The following is a 21,443-nucleotide window of genomic DNA, read 5'->3' as shown; positions in this document are numbered from 1 at the left end:
TCTTGAACTTGTCCAAATACAGAGTTCTTAGAATCTCACCAAACTACAAATCCCATGCTAATTACTTCATTCAGTGAGTCACCTGACTCTTCTAGCCTCCAAATAAATGGTTTCCTATGCAGGCTGTGACAGACTTTGTATTTCTAGGGGCAAAGATTACTGCAGATGCAGACTGTAGCCAGGAAATCAGAAGACGCTTACTTCTTGGGAGGAGAGCAATGTCCAGTCTCGATAAAATAGTAAAGAGTAGAGACATCAGACTGGCAACAAAGATCCGCCTAGTCAAAGCCATGGTATTCCCTGTAGTAACCTACGGATGTGAGAGCTGGACCTTAGGGAAGGCTGAGCGAAGGAAGATCGATGCTTTTGAGCTGTGGTGTTGGAGGAAAGTGCTGAGAGTGCCTTGGACTGCGAGAAGATCCAACCAGTCCATCCTCCAGGAAATAAAGCCCGACTGCTCACTGGAGGGAAAGATACTAGAGACAAAGTTGAAGTACTTTGGCCACATCATGAGGAGACAGCAAAGCCTAGAGAAGACAATTATGCTGGGGAAAGTGGAAGGCAAAAGGAAGAGGGGCCGACCAAGGGCAAGATGGATGGATGGCATCCTTGAAGTGACTGGACTGACCTTGAGGGAGCTGGGGGTGGTAACGGCCGACAGGGAGCTCTGGCGTGGACTGGTCCATGAGGTCACGAAGAGTCGGAGACGACTGAACGAATGAACAACAACAATGCAGGAAACAACTTTTTTGTGTGCAGAAAATTCTATCTCGGTTGGAAAAAAATGCTATTCCCTGTTCCAAAAATGTCATGGACAAAATTTGCACTGAATAAGTCTGGAATAGGCTTCAAACTCTGCATAGTTTTAAAAAACTATACTCATTGGTTCCTTTAAGAGAAAAAGTGATGCATGACATCCTTTAAGAAGTGATGCATTACATCCTTAGACACAACTGAGTCATGTTCTCTCAGCTTAGCCTACTTTGAAGAAGACAATATGGAGTAATCCACTGGGCATGATCTTCAGACCTTGGAAAAATAGGGAGGAGGTACAGAATGCAGTCATTCTATAAATTAGTAATGGGCCCTATATGCTTTTTCACATAACCCATGACTAACTTACAGCAGTATCAGCTGCTACTTTAGATAATGGTTCATAGGAGGATTATGTGAATTTATTCAGCATTATTAGCCATAACAGGGGGAAAAAGAAACCTTGAAGTTTGAAGGCTCTGAATACTTCTGAATACCAGATGCTAGGCAGGAAACTAAAAGAAACCTTCAATTCCATTCTTTCCCTGCCTAAAAAGCTGAATAGCTGCTACTCGAAGCAAACAGTTAGGTAAACTTTACTCTGATTCATCAAGGACAGTTGTCATATTCTAGTAGGAGGTGAGGTGACCCACAGACCAAACTACACATTCTTACAGCTTTGAGAATGTGTGTGTGATTGTGGGCAATTATATTGGTATAAGAGGCCATTATGCTGACATATGGCACTTTTTCAAGCAGTGCATAGCAATGGCAGGGGATGGCAACAAAAACCTATCTCAGTTAGGAGAGAAAGCTGTGAACTGCTATGATGCTTGAGAGCTGGGAGAATTGCTTTTTCTCCTTTCAAAGATGGCTTTCTTTTTTCTACCACTTCTCATTTTGCTCACCTTTTCCACTCCTATATCTCCTTTGCTGATATAATTACATAATGTTGAGTAGGACTGAAATACTAGCTCTACTGTAGCTTTCCAGCCAGGACACAATGGTAGGATGACTCCTGAAACTGAGCAAGAAAACAAATAGACAAAAAAACAATAACTTTGGCCAAAGGACCTACCAAGCCCCAGCACTGCTTTCAGTCCAGTTTATTCACAGATGTAGCCAGGATAAATAATAGTTTATTTGAAGCATCAGTTTTGTATACAATGTCAGAGTTATGGAGCGTTATGCAGACCATTTGTCTTAATCAACAAATGGATACATTCTGTGTTGGTTTCATAGACCTCAGGTAAGGATTACCTGCATTCAGTGCTCTACATGAGTGTTGCACTTTAGCCTTGGGACACCTTTTCACCCAGCACCACACCAGAGTCCAGTAGTAACTTATTAAGAAAAGCATGTACAAAAGGGGGGAAAGGGCATTTCTCAAAAAAACAGTAGAACATGTGCTATAAAATAGCAGTAGTCTATATATACAAAGATCAGTAGTCCAAAATAGAATCCAGGAAGTACATGGAATCTAGGAAGTCAAGATCATAGGCATAAATCCATAAACATGAAAACAGGAACTTTTCCAAGGCAAAACTCTTACAGGAACATAGGCAAACACAGGAGATTCAAATCATGAACTTGATAACTGAAACTTGAACTTGTATCTATGGCAACGTTGTCTGTTCTGGAGACACCAAGTAAACATCATTTAATTTAAGCTCAGGCCCAACCAACAAGCCATGAGGGCGTGTCTTTGACACCTGAGTTTCAAGGACTTCTCACAGAGTCTTTCTGAATGCCTAATTAATCTATCCTTCACTCCCTCTGTGCAGAGGCCTAATCTTATATCACAGGAAAACTCCCTATCTGCTGAAGGACGATTCCCTAGAGACTTTCCCTTGTTGCTAAGGAACAAACATAGGAATCCCAAACATCCTCTGTCTCATCTGTAACTACTGGCACATCTCTTTGATTAAAAATCTGTAATTCACCCTGATTACACACAGCCCCTCATCCTCTGAGAAATACATAGCATCTTACTGTTGAGCCCAACAATGAGCAATATGTAATACATACCTGGTCATCCTCATCTGAGGTCTATGAGACCAGCATATAATGTAGTCTGGGTTTGTTTGCTGTTTAATAGGATGTCCACAGGGTCTGGCACTGTATCTAGCTGCAATGTCTTGTTGTTGGATACACAATATTGCAGTTATGGCCTTTCCAGCATAACATACATGTCAACACTCAAAAAACAATATAGGTCATGGATAGATGTCAGGTATTGTCAAAATAGAGTCTATTCAGATTGACAAAACAAATCCACATACAGCTTAGTCTTTAATTCTTATTTTATGGCAACAGTAGAATAGTGACTTCTTGAGTATTGTCTTCAGTTCTTAACTGTGAAACATCATTATTCATGTACATTTTAAGTGGATTTAAAAAGACTAAATTGCGAAACCATTTGATTTTTTACTGCCACAAAGTTCCATTTGTCAAAGAGCAAATTGTCTTGAATGTCTTGGTGTGATACTTTTCCTTTTCAGGCATTTGAAGACATCTACCTCGAAGAGAGAAGGAACATTAAAACCATGTTGGAATATGCTGACAAGATCTTCACTTACATCTTTGTGCTGGAGATGCTTCTGAAATGGGTGGCTTATGGCTTTAAGAAGTACTTCACCAATGCATGGTGCTGGCTTGATTTCCTCATTGTAGATGTAAGTATCGTTCTTTGCTTCAGATTGCAATATCCAGCAATTTGAATCCAGCTCAGTTTTGAACTATGTGGATGCTTTTCATATTTTGAATGTGGATTAAATGATGTGTGGTTCACAGTTGAGGCCACGTCAAGTGTTCTCAAGGCATTTGCAATTTGTGAAGTTTTCTATTTTGACCCTTTACATGGAAATATCTGGCAAATTCAAACCACCAGGCTTATGAATTTGTATTCTTTTTTAAATGTTCATGGCCAGGATGCATCTACACTATAGAATTAATGCAATGTATTGTTGAAAGCTTTCATGGCCAGAATCACTGCATTGCTGTGAGTTTTTCATGCTGTATGGCCATGTTCCAGAAGCATTCTCTTCTGACATTTTGCCCACATCTATGCAAGCACGCCCAGAGGGTGTGAGGTCTGTTGGAAACTAGGAAAGTGGGGTTTATATATCTGTGGAATAATGTCCAGGGTGGGAGAAAGAACAATTTTCTGTTTGAGGCAAGTGTGAATGCTGCAATTGGCCATCTTGATTAGCATTGAATGGCCTTGCAGCTTCAAAGCCTGGCTGTTTCCTGTCTGGGGGAATCCTTTGTTGGGAGTTGTTAGCTGGCCTTGATTGATTCAAGGCCATTCAATGCTAATAAAGGTGGCCAACTGCAAAAACCCCTGAGGATGCTTCCATAGATGCAGGTGAAACGTCAGGAGAGAATGCTTCTGGAACATGGCAATATAACCCAGAAAACTCACATCAACCCAGAATTAATGTAGTTTGACACTACTTTAACAGCCATAGCTCAGTGCTATGGAATTATGGGAGTTGTTGTTTTACAAGCCTTCTCTGGCAAAGGGTGTTTTGCCAAGACAAACCATAAATCCCAGGATGTCATAGTACAAAGACATGAGAATTGATATAGTGTCAAACTACATTAATTCTATAGTGTAGATGCCTCACGAAGCTTTGAGAACTTCTCAGTGCAAGCAATGATGTACTAGTGCTATGGGCAGAAAAACAATTCAAATTTGGGGATATAAAGTTAGATTGCCTATTAAGAAATGCTCCAATCCTAATCACGATGCTTTAGTAGAACATCATTTAAGGGCATTGCCTCAGCAGGAAAGATCGGGGTCATGAGGCTCACTGATATGGACAAAAGTTGGATGAACCTGCATTGAAGTGGAGAGGAGAATGACACTTTCTTTTTTCAGAAAGATGAAAGAAGGGATTCTTGAGGATTCTTCAGATGCCATGCTAATGTGAATAGCTGCTTAATATGACCTGGGTAGAGATACACTGGCAACCGACCTCACTTGACAATATCAGACTCAAAGGGGCTTCAAGATTTCAGAGTTTTTTTCCTACCTTGTCCTCCCTTTGTCTGTGTTTTTATACCAATGTTATCCAGCATGTTGCATTTTGTGACCTCCTGCCGCACAGGACAACCATAAATCCCCCAGATGAGCATTTAGAGTATTAAATACTTCAGCCAAGTCTGCAACGTGTTATTGAAGAGGAGGAGAGCTCTCAAAGTGTTAGGTATTACCACTGCTATTAATAGGAAATTGTTGGGCTGTCCGGGGCATTGTGCCTTGTGCACCTCATTGTGTTGCTTCAGAGCTGTGTCAATTACTGGGATTGCTCCATGGTTAAACTCGAAATCCTTCCAATTAGCACACCAATTTGAATTCTTTAATACAACTTCGTTATTGTTAACATGATGTTGGTATGGTCAACAGTGGCCTAAATCCTACTGCATGTCAGAGTAGAGGAGATCCACTGAATCAGTTGTGAAGGACAAGTCAATATATAGGTCTGTCACCTTAATTGGAACTAACAAAAAGATCCAGTCCATTGTGTGTTGTGAGACCAATGTTGTATAGTAGTTTTGAGTTCTGGATGAAGTTGGTTCTAGACTGCCATATAATTTACTGTATTGTATGGTCAGTGTAAACTCATATAATGTATGAGGTCTTGTACATAGGGCACAAGACCTTAAGGAACCCAGGTTTTCCTTAAGCCATAAAACTCACTAGATGGTCTTGGCTACTCCTCACAGCCAGAAGTACATAAGAATGAGGCCATTGAGATCATCTGTTGGGTGGAAGAGAGCTGTGTGTACTGTCTTGAGTTCAGTGGAGAAAAGATTTCATGTTAGTGTAGTTAACAGGAATAATCAAAATAGTTATGAAATATTACAACAGCTATCCAAGTCTGCTTAGCATGTACAGTATAGTCCCTGTATCCGTGGGACTGGTACTGTGGATTCCTTTATCCATGTCCAGCAAAATATGGCCTCTCTGGGCATTTTCTAGGTTTTCCAGAAGTCCTTCATTTCAATAGGCTTGTTATCATCTACAGTTTCTCTCATCCATGTGAAGTCTGCGCATATGTCCCCCTCATACCATATTGTACAAAATACTTCTAGAGAAAAAAATAACTCCCAGATTTTTGGAAATCTTTCATGCTTTTCTCTGATGAAGTTCTTACCTAATTGTGGAATCTACTGATCTTCCAAAATTGGAGATTTCTTTGTAAATAAAATCAATCGGATTGAATTAAGGTCATAATAGGAATAGAGGAAAAATACATTTTCTTATCCTTGACAAAAAGATTGTTGAAAGACATCCTCTAGAGGAAATTGTCAGCTGTCACATAATATGGACTTTTTAATGACACATTCTTTTATTATATTGATATTTATGTTGCACCTTAGCCCTGAGGCACCTGTTCACCCAGCACCACACTAGAGACCAATAAATAAAATAAGAAGAAAAAAAGGGGGGAGGTAGGGTTATATCCCAAAGTAGCAATCAGGATATAACCTGCAATATATATTTTAAAAAGCCAGAGTTCAATCAAAGTCTTTCAAGAAATCCAATGAAACATCACGGTAGCTAGAAATCCAAAAACATAGAAATAATCCAAGGTAATTCCAGGAACATGAACACAGGAACCTCTTCCAGGTAAAACTCTTCGAAGGTACATAGACAGAGGCAGGAACATGAAACAAGAGTCTTGACATTACAAGAACCATGGACTTGGAAGCTTGGTAAAATGAACAAGAGACTGTTTGCCCTGTAGCAATGTTGTCTGAAGTGCTTGGAACTAAAACGACCAATTTAAACCCGTCCAGGATCCCATGAAGTCATGGCGAAGACACCTGGATTTCAAAGCATTATCTTGGAAGTGCTGGGAAGATCTAGTCTGCCTCCTTTTCACACCCAGTTTTCAGAGATCTAATCTACACTCCCTAGTAACCTCTCTGCCCTGCTTATCTTCCCAATGCCTTTTCTCCAGGGAAACTTCAATTTCACTTTCCCCAGTTGCTAAGGAACAATCTGAAGAATGCAAAGCATCAGCTGGGTCATGTTGACCTGTCTGCAAATCTTCCTGAATACTCTCAGATTCTCTCTGAACACATTCATTTTGAGACCCCTCATCCTCAGAATCTTCTGGCTCTTGCCAGACTACAACAATTGAATTATACCCCGCTTTTTTCTCTTAATCCAGGCCCAAAATGGCTGGTCAGAACGCAAAGCAGCATTTATGCTAAAAAGAAAGTGTGTGTGTGTGAAAAACATTAATTTTGCATATTTTCTCTGTGAGAAAATCTTGTACAATATTTTAAAAAGTTCTGGTGAGAAGGGGAGTCCTGAAAAAAATTAATCAAAACGACACATAAACCTTCAAAATCTTAGTCAGTCAAGAAAAAGTTTGGAAGCTATTCATTCCTCCAAGCCAGAACAAAATACCCCAATTTTTTAACCTTAAAATAGAAACCAATAACTTAAAAGGGCAGGAAGAAAACCATGTCTAGACTATATTGCAGGGAAGAAGGGATCTAGCCTTTCTCCAACCTTGGTTTCCTGAAACAAAACAAAAAATTCCATAAGCTTTTAATAGCTGCAGAGGATGAAATATCAAGGTTTTAACCCTTGTATCAATAAATGTCCCTCTTTGAAGCCAACAGCATCTGTATTCTATAGACCAGTGGTTCTCAACCTGTGAGTCCTTGGGTGTTTTGGCCGACAACTTTCAGAAATCCCAGCCAGTTTACCAGCTCTTGGGAAGCCACAGGGAGGAGGGAGCAAGCTTGTTTTCTGCTTCCCTGGAGACTAGGACGCAATGGAACAATGGCTTCAAACTACAAGAGAGGAGATTCCATCTGAACATGAGGAAGAACTTCCTGACTGTGAGAGCCGTTCAGGAGTGGAACTCTCTGCCTCGGAGTGTGGTGGAGGCTCCTTCTTTGGAAGATTTTAAACAGAGGCTGGATGGTCATTTGTCAGGGGTGATTTGAATGCAATATTCCTGCTTCTTGGCAGGGGGTTGGACTGGATGGCCCATGAGGTCTCTTCCAACTCTTTGATTCTTTGATTCTATGATTCTATGACAACTCCCAGAAATCCCAGCCAGTTTACCAGCTCTTGGGATTTCTCCAGACCAAAACATCTGGAGACCCACAGGTTGAGAACTACTGCTGTAGACTAAATCAGTGCTAAAATTTGGAAATTACAACATTCTAAAAATATTTCACCAAGAAATAGGTTCAGTAATGATGAAACCTCAATTGACTTCTATTACCAGAATCCTCTAGCAACTATGTCCAGTTGGAACAAAGCTAGGGGATACTGGTCATTGTAGACCAAAGTGTAATTTACCATTTCCTGGATTCTGTTACAGTGCCAGCTGTAGTTGGTCCATAAAGCTGTTTTTCGTAATGGAGAAAAAAAAGGAAATTCCCATCATGAATGCAATTGATCATGTGTAGCTTATCCCTAAAATCTGGAGGGGAGAGGAATCAAGAACTTAAAAGGGAAGGAAAGTCAACGCTTGTGGCTTTCCCCCATCCGGCCACTTACTTTAACTCAGCTCTACGGCAAGGCTTTGACACACTGATTTGTCTATGTGGTGCCGCAAAGACCATTTCATCTTTGTGGATTACCGAAGGAGATTCGTCTTGCAAAGCCAGCCCTCGGAGATTCTACAATAATCCATTGACTAAAGGGCTATTTCTGTCCAGTAGAGAATCCTTGAAGGATGATCTCTGATAATGGGCTCCAATACATCTCAAAGAAATGTGTCTGTTTTGCAAAAAGAGAGAGAGAGAGAGAGAGAGAAGGAGGATTGGGGGGAGAATAGTAGAGGAATGACAGATCGCCTGCTAAGTGGCAGCCGTGTTAAAGAAGAAACATAGGCAACCGGCAAAAACGTATGTAGGATAAAACAGAGAAACTCCTGACAACAAGATGTTCTTGGTTTTCCTGGATGATTTGTCTGAAGTTACCTCTGAAGTCGACAGGTTTTATTTTGTAGTCTTTGAATGTGTTGGATTAGGAGGAGATTCTCTGGGTGTTAATCCCTTTGGGGAAAAAGATGAAGATGGGTACAATTCAGAGTAGGTGTTCATCTGCAGAGTTTGCTAGGGAAAGCACTGAATCTCTTGGGTCCCTCTGAGGCCTCATCTACACTGCCATATAATGCAGTTTGAAACTACATTATAAGTCAGTGTAGACTCATATAATGCAGTTCAGCATAGTTAAACTGTAATATAGGTATAGGAGTCTACACCAGGCATGGGCAAACTTTGGCCCTCCAGGTGTTTTGGACTGTTAGGAATTGTGGGAGTTGAAGTCCAAAACACCTGGAGAGCCGAAGTTCGCCCATGCCTGGTCTACACTGACCATATAATGACACTATAGATAGGGCCTGAGAGTGATTAAAATGTCATACAATTTGAAACATCGTTTACATTTTCAGAATACATTCATAGTGTTATGTGCACTTTTTTCTTCCCAAATATATTGAATACTCACACAGTAGTATAGATTTCCCATTTAAGAGGTCCTCTGTCCTAGACCACTCTTCTTAAACGTTGCTCCTGACCCCTTAACACAATTTTGGAGACATTAAAAATTGACAATAGTAAAAAGTTTCTCAGCATCACCCATTTACACAAATCTGTGAGTAACAACATGCAATATTTACAATGGACCCTGCAGAAGATTTTTCAGCTGTACTCCACAAAAAGGAGAATCAGGCTGTTTAGCAAGCCTTGTCAAAGCTGTTTGTGTTGTTGAAGGCTTTCATGGCCAGAATCACTGGGTTGCTGTATGGCCATGTTCCAGAAGCATTCTCTCCTGACGTTTCACCCACATTTATGGCAGGCATCCTCAGAGGTTTATATATCTGTGGAATGTCCAGGGTGGACGAAAGAACTTGAAGCAGGTGTGATGTTGCAATTGGCCACCTTGAGTAGGATTGAATGACCTTGCAGCTTCAAAGCCTGGCTTGTTGCTGCCTGGAGGAATCCTTTCTTGGGAGGTGTTAACTGGTCCTGATTGATTCTTATCTGAAGCTGAATTGTTATCAGTGAACAACTGATTTTAGTTCTATTTTATTTACCTATATATTGGGGTCATGTAAACATTTCTCAGACAGAAAAGGGTCATGAGTGGAAAACGTTTATGAAGCTCTGTCCTAGAACATGAATCATGAGGTTCAAAATAGGAATGTAACAAATATTTTACTAATTCCCCATCCTCAGCCCAAATCAAGTTGCCGCCAAAATCAAGATGCAGTTATATTCTTAGGGACTTCTTCTTGTGTCCAATTCAATCATGCTGAAATACACAGTGGTTTGTGCAGAAAACATTATTTTCTGCTTAGGAAAGTTACTATCTGCACAGAAAATAATGTTTTAAAAATGTTTTCCACATTTTTGGTGCAAAGTCCCAGACTGGAAACAGCTTTTCACAGAGAGCAAAACTTGATCAATTCTGAAATTGACAGATTTAATCCCTGGATCAAAATGAAATTTTCTGTACTGAAATGCAAATCATCTCTTTGCCACTGAGGTTGTCCATGGAGCATCCTCTATTTTCGTATTGTCCATGAGGCATCCTCTGATTTTGTGCTTGAGAACATTAGTTGACACTAGAAGTGGGTGCAATATTTGTTCCATTTGTTTCATTCAGGTAGTCATTTCGTACTGTCCATTCGGATGGCACGGAACAAAAGAGCCATTTTTGGATGAAACAAAAGGCGAAATGAAAGAGAAAGTTGCACTGTTTCCATTTCTTTGTTTGGCTTTCGGGCTGCATGACTTTCCTCATGCAGCTCAGGGAGTTCTTCCACATGCGTCAGAGGTGGAGGAGGAGATGTTTGTGCCAATCAGAGCGCAAGAAAACAGTGACGTTGCCAGGTCTCTTCTTCAGGTCCAGAGAAAAACGTCTCAGAATCAGTGATATCTTAAGCCCTGCCTTTCAGCTTGGGTCTCCTCTGCATATCCAGAGGAAAACCTCTCAGAAGCAGTGGTGTCTTAAGCCCTGCCTTTAACCTCAGGGCACCTCTGTAAATCAACAGTAATGGAAAGAGGGAATATTTTTAATATTTTATTTATAGAAATAAAAAAAATCAAGAAAAGACCCAAATGTTAGAAAACTTGGTCGACTAAGAGTGGTAGATGTGCCCTCCATGAGTGATGATTTTCACCCCTCTAGTCCTAAAATTGAGAGGAGGGGGAGCCTGGGAAGGCCTCCCATGTTGGCCAATGGTCCAAAAATATTTGTTCATTTGGAAACACCCCCGTTTTCAGAAGCAGTGCTCAAAAACAAAAATAGGGTCATACGAATGAAACAAACTGAAACAGATAGTGATTCTATACAAATGTACCAAGACTAGTGGACACATCCATCCTCTCCAATATTTTACAATGACAACCAGGACCTGTGTGGTCAAGATGGCTGAGTTATTAATAGGGAAGAACACAAAAACTAGGGCAGACTGCAGATGCTTGCTCTTGCCTGTGTCTATTGAGAGAGACCAAATTCCTTGCTCTCCTTTCCCCCTCCTAAAATAATTGAGTGCAAACAAGTTTAGCACTTTGGACAGTTTGAAGGAATCAAAGTGAGATGAGAACAAAGGAAGAGGAGGAGAGAGAAACTAGGGTGTTCTAAAAGCAGCTGAAAAAGTGGGATGGCAGGTTCTCGTTGGAACTATCTCTGCTAAATCAAGAGAGTAGTAGATGAGAAACATTATTTGTCAGGTGGCTGCAAAGCTGCTTTTCCCTTCTTTTCTTGCGAGGTGGTGAATGTTCAGCAACCTTCCAAATTGTTTACTGGAAAGCGCTTTCTCTTCCAGGATCTCCGCATTATATTTAGAAAGCCTGGCTGCCGCACAAGTGTAACCAAACACACACATGCCGAAGCCAAGAAAAAGCATCTTTTAAACAGTGCTTGGGTGGCTCACAGGTTAACAGTGTCTTATGTGGGACTCAGTGCCAGCCTTCTGCCAATTCGTCTGGAAAAAAGGAGTTGCCGTATGGAGTGACTATATTGATGGCGTGTAATTACTTTAATAGTTTTCTGGATTTTCTTCTCCCTGTTGATTAGGAAGATGGAGGCTTGTATTGCTTTGGCAATAATTGTACAATCTGCTATAATCAGTTGTTCCCAAACAGTTGCTGCTACCAGACTCAGCTCATATGTTGTCATAGCTATTGTTTTCTGGTTTCTGTTGTTGTTTTAGAGGTGCCTGTGTAGAAGTATTGAGCTGCCAGCACATTCTTGTTACAAATGGAGAAAAAAAAACCCATATTGTTCCAAGAACAATAGACAATTGGACCTAGTGTTAGTAACAGATCTGCTTTAGCAGAAATGCATTTGGGAAGTGTAAAGTCAGAGCGCACGTGCTTTGCAATACATTCATAATCTCCAACATTTCGCAGGTGAAAACCTGGACACATGTGTCCTAGAAACATCAGAATGTGGTCAAGATGGCAAAAGCTAATAATGTGAATGAACAGAGAAGTTAGGGAATATTGCAGCAATTTGCTTTTGCATTCACCTACAGGGAAAGGCAAGATTTAATTCTGTCACTTGCTGACTGAAAGGTTGGCAGTTTGAATTCGGGGAGCGGGGTGAGCTCCTGCTGTTAGGTCCAGCTTCTGCCAACCTAGCAGTTCAAAAGCATGCAAGTGTGAGTAGATCAATAGGTACCCCTTCTGTGGGAAAGTAGCGGCACTCCATGCAGTCATGCTGGCCACATGACCTTTGAGGTGCTTACGGACAATACCGGCTCTTCAGCTTAGAAATGGAGATGAGCACCAACCCCCAGAGTCAGAAATGACTAGACTTAATGTCAGGGGAAACCTTTATTTTTACCATTCTGTGCTAGTCAACTTCAGAGTGTGATTGCAACTGCAAAACATAATAATTAGGAAAAACAGCTAGCAGAGAGAGGTGGCCATAGTTTGCTTTTGTCTTAGTTTACAGGGAAGATCAATATTTCAGCCCTTCTTCTTGTTGATAACTGAGTGCAAGGTATTTTTTGACTTTGAACTCAGTTGGCAGAGGAAAACGGGAAGTGAGAGGAGATAACAGAAATGTTTTAAAAGCAGCTGAAAATCTAGGGTGACAGAGGACTAATCAGGTCTGTCCCTGCCAGATTGGGAGGATTGACAAGTTTGGACTTTTTGCAGCCCTGGACTTCCACAGACTCCTCAGGTTGTCCTTTTCTGGGTCAGGAAAAGGAGCGAATTGCCTCTTTTGGAAAGTTACAAGAGTGGCTATTTATCTTTAAATGGGTCACACCAACTGTTAAACATCAAATTTTATTCATTTTTCAAAACCAGAAATAGACTTCTTGACATTTCCAGGTTTGTGTGGAAGGAGAAGGTGGCATTTTCAGCCATTGTTGCAGTCTCCGGAGCAGTGGCCGGCAAGTGTTTAGATTTAAAGGGATGTGTTGGGCTACCAGGAGGCATTGCAGGGCCACCACATCTCCAATTTATTCCTGAAAACTGTTGTGTTCCTTTTCACATGCCCCAATAACCTCATAGGATGCATCAATGACATTTTATTTTATTTTCTCCTGCTTCCCTCAGGGCCATTTTAGGACAAGGCAAATCCTTTTTCCCAATGGGAATAACTGAAATTCAATCACCAGGTCATTTCCTTTTGGGAAGGGAAGTGTCTCTTGGGCTTAAAAAAACCTAGATGAAGGCAAAATATGGAGAAATTTAGCCCCCTGTCCTTTGGAAATGTTTGGGAGCGTTCTTAAGCAAAACACTGTTTCTGTTAGGAGCCTTAGGGAAGCAAAATGAACCAAAATGGACATTGGGAACAGCTTATTTGAAATCTCATTCTTTTGCCCTTCTTGTCTGCTGTGGTCTCTCCTGCTCTTCAAGAAGTCTCAAAGACCTATGGTTCTAAGATTACATTTGCAAGTTCTTTAAGTGCCATCTTCTGGCCTTCAGGACTCAAGTTCCTCCAGCGTCACTAGGTATTCCTGTACTATCTCATTGTCGGACAACAGTGAAGTTCAGCAGTGACAAATGCAAGATACTCCACTTTGGCAGGAAAAACGAAATGCAAAGATACAAAATGGGGGACGCCTCGCTCGAGAGCAGTACGTGTGAAAAAGATCTTGGAGTCCTCATGGACAACAAGTTAAACAAGAGCCAACAATTTGATGTGGCGGCAAAAAAAGCCAATGGGATTTTGGCCTGCATCAATAGGAGCCTAGTGTCTAGATCTAGGGAAGTCATGCTACCTCTCTGTTCTGCTTTGGTTAGACCACACCTGGAATATTGTGTCCAATTCTGGGCACCACAATTCAAGAGAGATATTGACAAGCTGGAATGTGTCCAGAGGAGAGCAACTAAAATGATCAAGGGTCTGGAGAACAAGCCCTATGAGGAGCGGCTTAAGGAGCTGGGCATGTTTAGCCTGAAGAAGAGAAGGCTGAGAGGAGATATGATAGCCATGTATAAATATGTGAGAGGAAGCCACAGGGAGGAGGAAGCAAGCTTGTTTTCTGCTTCCCTGGAGACTAGGACGCGGAACAATGGCTTCAAACTACAAGAAAGGAGATTCCATCTGAACATGAGGAAGAACTTCCTGACTGTGAGAGCCGTTCAGCAGTGGAACTCTATGCCCCGGAGTGTGGTGGAGGCTCCTTCTTTGGAAGCTTTTAAACAGAGGCTGGATGGCCATCTGTCAGAGGTGATTTGAATGCAATATTCCTGCTTCTTGGCAGAATGGGGTTGGACTGAATGGCCCATGAGGTCTCTTCCAACTCTTTGATTCTATGATTCTATGATTCTATGAACCCAACCGTGCCGGCATCATTTGCTCTGCTTCCAGCTTCAGCATTGTTTCTCTTCTAGGAAATGTTTAATTCAAAGAAGGTGTCCTGCGGTTTTCTCTGTCCCCTATTAGCCTTTTAAACTCTTCCGCACACAGCAGACATATTCTTTCATTGGTCTTCTTGTAGTTCGAAACATAACCCCAAAAAACCCTTTTTCATTATTGTGTACCTTACAAGCAAGCCTGAGAATATTGGGGAACAATATGATACAAAGAAAGTATGAAATGGTCTCAATGCTCTCAGTGTCTTGTACATCTCCTCTTTTGAATCTGAGTTCATCTCAAAGTTCCTTATACATCCACTCAGGTTTCTTCAGAAACTTCCCACTATTCTTCCTTTTGGGAATTGTCTGCAATTGTGCCATCAATATCATACTTTTAACAAGCTCCTATTCCTCCTGCCTTCTCTTCCAACTGTATTGCTCTATGATTCTAGAAGTATTTCTGATTTGGGATCTTGCAAAATACTTTTCTCAGTTTAACTGGAGTCAGTTTTCCTAAAGTGTTCTTGTTTATTTGTTCAGTCATTTCCGACTCTTCGTGACCTCATGGACCAGCCCACACTAGAGCTCCCTGTTGGCCATGGCCGCCCCCATCTCCTTCAGAGTCAAGCCAGTCACTTTAAGGATACCATCCATACATCTTGCCTTTGGTGGGCCCCTCTTCCTTTTCCCTTCCTTTTCCCCCATCCTCATTATCTTCTCCAATCTTTTCTGTCTTCTCATTATGTGGCCAAAGTACTTCATCTATGCCTCTAATATCCTACCCTCCAGTGAGCAGCCGGGTATTATTTCCTGGAATATGGACTGGTTGGATCTTCTTGTGGTCCAAGGCACTCCCAGAATTTTCCTCCAGCACCACAGTTCAAAAGCATCTATCTTCCTTTGCTCAGCCTTCCTTATGGTCCAGCTCTCACATCTATAGGTTACTACAGGGAATTCCACTGCTTTAACTATGCAGACTTTCATTGCCAGTGTGACACCTCTACTCTTAACTATTTTATTGATAGCCTAGAGTGTATATTTCAGTGTTTTTAGTTTCCCCTTTCTTCCATATGACAAATTTCAGGAGAACATGGTCACCCCTACCACTGCTTCCACCTCGTTGACCAATTCATCTCCATTGGTTAAGATCAAGTCCAAAAATGAAATTGTCTGCAAGTCACCTGAGGAATTTGTTGGATATAATGTTCTTTATGGAGTTTGATTTCCAAAAATATCAGAGAGGTTAAAATCTCCCGTTACTATTGTCATTTTCCTTTCTGAAAGTTAGTCCATTGGTTCTAGAAGGGTATCATTCAAATCTTCTATCTGGCTTGGAAATATGTAATCGGCTTTCACAATGATGCCACTGTTGTATCTCTCTTCCTTAATTTTCACCCAGCTTGGTTCTTCTCCTTTATGTTGTGGATCTTACACATATGTATACAAACCTGACATAAAATGCCAGCCTTTCTACTTTTGTGTTTGGTATATTTAGTTGGAATAGGGTATATCCTTCTATTATAATTTTCCAGTCACATGAATGATCCCACCAGCTTTTAGTGATGCCTAGTAAGTCATATTTGCCTTTCTGTGGTAAGAGTTCAAGTTCATCTCATTTAGCTCCCAAGCCCTGTGCATTTGTGCAGAGACATTTAAGACTATGGCCTTTCTGTAGAGTTGCTTGCAGTTTTCCTCTCATTGTTGGCTACTTGTCCTGATCACTAAGCTACTGTTTCCTCTCATTGTTGGCTACTTGTCCTGATCACTAAGCTACAGTTTATTCTAACTCTTCCACTAAACCTGCAAACATAACACCTGTTTGCCTTTTCCTTTTTTCCTATAAACAGACAAATGTCTTTACCTCTCTTGCTCAAAGTGGCTCTCTCAAAGGGATGCCTCTCCCATAGTTTCCATTATATAACCCAAGCTACCATCAAGAGAAGCCTATTGGAAACTTCTGCATACAGATCCCAATATATGGTGACAATGTGGGATATGTAAAATTCACACAAGGTAAAAATATGTTGTAATCACAAGGGTGTGTGGGAGGGAGAGAGGAATGCAACAAGGCTTGCCATGTCCAGTTTGGTGGCTCACAGCTGATGTCCATCAGTCTATAATGTAAAAGTGGGAAAGTACAAATGCTTAGCACTGAATCATTCTTCGGAACAGCAGGGCTGTGTCACAAAAAGAGCAAATTTCACAATCATAGTGACACTTTGACTAATTAGCCTCCAGGCAATACATGTTTCCTGCCAAGAACCTATTAATACCAGGTGATTTAACAAAACCTGATGTTACTCTATAAAGTTGCTTAATAGTAAGTTTCCACATTTACCTATTGAATTCTGTCGCTTGTCGCAGCTGGTTAGCAATGCCATTGTGTGCTTTAATTTGCTGATTAGTTTTGTTCTGCATATTTCCAGTAAATTGAGAGAGATTTCAGTTAGGGCTCGAATAAATGATTATCGGGTTTCCCCAAATGTAATTGCCTGTGGTTCATTTGCTGTCTTTATTGTGATTGGAAAGTGATTTACTATTACCAATATTACCTTCACCATCATGAAGAAGAGGAAAGAAAGGCTGAGGTCTTTTGTTTTTTCCTTTTCTACTGGCAGAACCTTTAACTTTCTTTATACTCCTTTCCTGTCAAAGCAGGGATACACATAAATACTGGGCAAGAATCAGACTTTTCAAAGCTGGAATCGGTAGCCAAAAGTCAGAGCTGTGTCAGGAAGCTCAATGTTGGTGTGCAGGTACAGCTGTACCAGGAGCTCCTATTTTGTTTGCTTTGCATTTAATGTTTGTTATAGTCCTAAGTTTCAGGGACTCTGCAGATAGGTGGCTTCTTTTGGCTGCAATCATAGGGCAAGCCGCCTATGATTGATTAGTTAGGTCAATTATAGTTAGGTTCCCTGTTCCCGCCCCCTTTTGGGTTTTTGGAGGGAATAGGAGCCTTTTTGGGTTCAGTCCACACAGAGAAGTTTTCCATGCAGGACATAATAACAAGAGCTCCTGTAGAAAGCTTCGTCTTCTACAGCTTGGACGGGGAGAAAGGTCCCGTGGCTTGGCCAGGGAGATATACAGCCTACAACCTGACCGGGGTTGTACAGCCTTACAGCTCCTTTGCTGAAGGACTTCACGGAAACCTGAGTTCTTTGCCCCTGGAAGTCTACAAAGCTCTGCTTGGTAAGGGTCTCTCGCAGAAGCCAGGAGCAGTTGGTACCGGGTGCAGGGGCTCCACGCCAACAGAGGCAAAGACAGACTGCCCAGATTAGAAGTTAAGGATTTCCCCATTAGTTACACTTAAGAAGATAGTGCCTGTTCCCTGTGGACAAGCTTGAGAGAGAGCCAATAGACTGTTAAGAAAGCCTTAAAGTACCTGTTTGTTTTCATTAATAAAGAACTTGTTGAACCTTTAAGCAATCTAAAGACTCTGTTTTAAGGAAATCCAAGGGCCTTTAATCTGAGGCAGCCCCAGCGTCCCGTTGGTCACACGGAATTTATGTCCTGTCTACAGTCTTATGCACACGCCCAGCGTGCGACAGCACAATTTGATAGATTGCACTTAGACACTGTGCCGCAACTAGAAAGACTACGAGAGCACCTTAAATGTCATTTTTTAAAAAACCCAAATCAGCCCCAGTTCACATGATTACAATCTAAAAGGGCCCAACACAAAAAGGATAAGATGAGAAGAGAAAGGGCAAATACACAACATGAAGCTTCTGACATGGATTCTGGTAGATTATGAGGTTCTTGATGGAATTGCTCCTGAATGATGATCGCAGGACAAGTAAAGCCCAGTGCATTTGGTTTTTCACAAGAGCACTTGATGGCCACCCTGTCTTGTTCTCAGCAATTTGGGAGGAAATCACTATTATAACAAATTTAATCAGATACTTATATATACAGGGTGCAGCAGCATAACTTCCCTTTTTCAAAACTGCATGTTTTCGCGCAGAATGCCGAAGTGATCACAACACTGAAGCTCTCACTGCCACAATGTACTCAGGTGATCTAATGGGCCGAGGGACTCCACTTCTTTGTCTTGTCACACTTGCAGTTTGTCTGAATGTAGTGACCCATGTCACAATTGATTTCTGGTTCAGGACAGGCGCCAATGGAGCTAAATTAAAGTGATTCTGAAAGCTGCGCTGGGTTGCGATCACAGAACATCCGCTCGAAAAGTAGGTCTCAACGGCAAAAGCACGGTCCTCACTGTTCCAATGCATGATGGCAACTGAACTGTGTCAGGACAAAACTTTATACTCCCGCTTCTCGAATGAGACCACTAGCACTCCGCTAGGTCTTCAACCTACTGAATGGTGCGCATTTTAAAAAAAGGAAGTTATGCTGCCACACCCTGTACTTCAGTATAAGCTAACCCAAAAATAAGCCAATGTACTGACTCGAGTATAAGCTGAGAGTGGGAAATGCAGCAGCTACTGGTAAATTTCAAAATAAAAATAGATACCAATACAATTACATTAGTTGAGGCATGAGTAGGTTAAATGTTTTTGAATATTTACATAAAACTGTAATTTAAAATAAGACTGTCCAACCCTGATTAAACCATTATTCTAACCTTCTTCAATGTAAATGTGCTTACGTATCCTTCCAATAATAATAAATAGAGTAAAATAATAAATGCAATAATAATAATAATAATACCATCTGCCTGCAACAAAGAACTGGTGGGATCACAAGCCGGAAAGTGTTACAGAGAATGAACACGCCAAACTCCTCTGGGACTTTCAGATTCAGACAGACAGAGTTTTGGAGTATAATACTTCTGACCTCACAATCATGTTAAAAAACAAAGTGTGGATTGTCAATGTCGCAATCCCAGGTGACAGCAGGATTGCAGAGAAACAACTGGAAAAGATGACACGAAATGAGGATTTTAACTGCAAAGACTCCGGCACAAGCCAGTAAAGGTGGTCCCAGTGGTGATCGGCACACTGGGTGCAGCACCTAAAGATCTTGGCCTGCATTTAAACACAATTACCATCTGCCATCTGCAGAAGGCTACCCTACTGGGATCTGCATGCATTATTCGCCAATACATCACACAGTCCTAGACACTTGGGAAGTGTCCGATGTGTTATCCAATTCAACAGCTAGCAGAGTGTCTGCTGTGAACTCATCCTGTTGTGTTTCAAATAATAATAATAATAATAATAGAGTAAAATAATTGAAATGCAATAATAACAATAATAAATAGAGAAAAATAATAAATGTAATAAAAATAATAACAAATCATAGAATCATAGAATCAAAGAGTTGGAAGAGCCCTCATGGGCCATCCAGTCCAACCCCATTCTGCCAAGAAGCAGGAATATTGCATTCAAATCACCCCTGATCAGATGGCCATCCAGCCTCTGTTTAAAAGCTTCCAAAGAAGGAGCCTCCACCACACTCCAGCACAGAGAGTTCCACTGCTGAACGGCTGTCACAGTCAGGAAGTTCTTCCTCATGTTCAGATGGAATCTCCTTTCTTGTAGTTTGAAGCCATTGTTTCGTGTCCTAGTCTCCAGGGAAGCAGAAAACAAGAAAAAATCGAGTAAAATAATACATGTAATAAAAATAATGATAATAGAGTAAAGTAATGTAAATGTAATAATAATAAATAGAGCAAAATAATAAATGTAATGAAAATAATAATAACTCAGTGAAATAATAAATAACTTTGAATCAAGTATAAACCGAGGGGGGCATTTTCAGCCTAAAACAAGGACTGAAAAACTCAGCTTATACTCGAGTATATACAGCAATTTTCCTTTTGAAACAGCACCAATTACAAATAGTTCAGGGGCTTTTAAAATTTACCAATTAAAAAGGTAACACTTGGACAAATCCATAGAGCAGGCCTGCACAACCTGGATTGCTTTTCTTAATCTAGTCCTCCTTTCTAATACACAGTGATAGCACTTTGATATCACTTTTACTGTCGTGGCTCCATGCCATGGAATCCTGGGATTTATAGTTTCATGGGAGGGGGGTTACATTTCCCAGCCACAGAGCACTGGTTACCCCCAAAAAACTACAAATCTCAGGATTCCATAGGATACACTATGGCAATTGAAGTATTTATTTGTCATGTCAGAGTAACCAGTCAATTATATTACATTTCTAACAGAACAAAAAAAAAAACCAGACAGACAAAATACAAAAATTGCGGGTTTAGTAGTTGATTAAATGTCCTTTGACCAGTATCTGGCCACTTGGAGTGCTTCTGGTGTTGCTGCAAGAAGGTCCTCCATTGTGCATGTGGCAGGGCTCAGGTTGCATCATAATAGGTGGTCAGTGGTTTGCTCTTCTCCACACTCGCATATCGTGGATTCCACTTTGTGGCCCCATTTCTTGAGGTTGGCTCTGCATCTCGTGGTGCCAGAGCGCAGACTGTTCAGTTCCTTCCAAGTCGCCCAGTTTTCTGTGTGCCCTTTTCTGTGTCTCTCATTTGGTATCAGCCATTGGTTGAGGTTCTGGGTTTGAGCCTGCCACTTTTGGACTCTCACTTGCTGAGATGATCCAGCGAGTGTCTCTGTAGATCTTAGAAAACTATTTCTTGATTTAAGTCGTTGACATGCTGGCTGATACCCAAACAGAGGATGAGCTGGAGATGTCTCTGCCTTGGTCCTTCCACTATTGGCTGCTACTTCCCGGCAGATGTCAGGTGGTGCAATACCGGCTAAGCAGTGTAATTTCTCCAGTGGTGTAGGGCGCAGACACCCCGTGATAATGCGGCATGTCTCATTAAGAGCCACATCCACTGTTTTAGCGTGGTGAGATGTGTTCCACACTGGGCATGCGTACTCAGCAGCAGAGCAGCATAGGGCAAGGGCAGAAGTCTTCACTGTGTCTGGTTGTGATCCCCA

General features: G+C 41.3%; 1 protein-coding gene across 5 annotated transcripts in view; it reads left to right on the top strand.

Annotated features, from left to right (window-relative positions):
* The window catches only part of LOC132778998 (sodium channel protein type 5 subunit alpha-like), a 392,126-nt gene that overhangs the window by 333,728 nt on the left and 36,955 nt on the right, over positions 1–21,443 (top strand). For all 5 annotated transcript variants that reach the window (XM_067470381.1, XM_060782622.2, XM_067470377.1 and 2 more), the window contains one exon: positions 3,255–3,428. In XM_067470381.1, coding sequence (XP_067326482.1) covers positions 3,255–3,428 — 174 coding nt within the window. The remainder of the gene's footprint in view (positions 1–3,254; positions 3,429–21,443) is intronic.

Source organism: Anolis sagrei, chromosome 6, assembly GCF_037176765.1.
Source record: "Anolis sagrei isolate rAnoSag1 chromosome 6, rAnoSag1.mat, whole genome shotgun sequence".
In the NCBI taxonomy this organism is placed as follows: Eukaryota; Metazoa; Chordata; class Lepidosauria; order Squamata; family Dactyloidae; genus Anolis; species Anolis sagrei.
The sequence above is the reverse complement of the archived record's forward strand: the minus strand, read 5'-3'. Positions and strand labels throughout refer to the sequence as shown.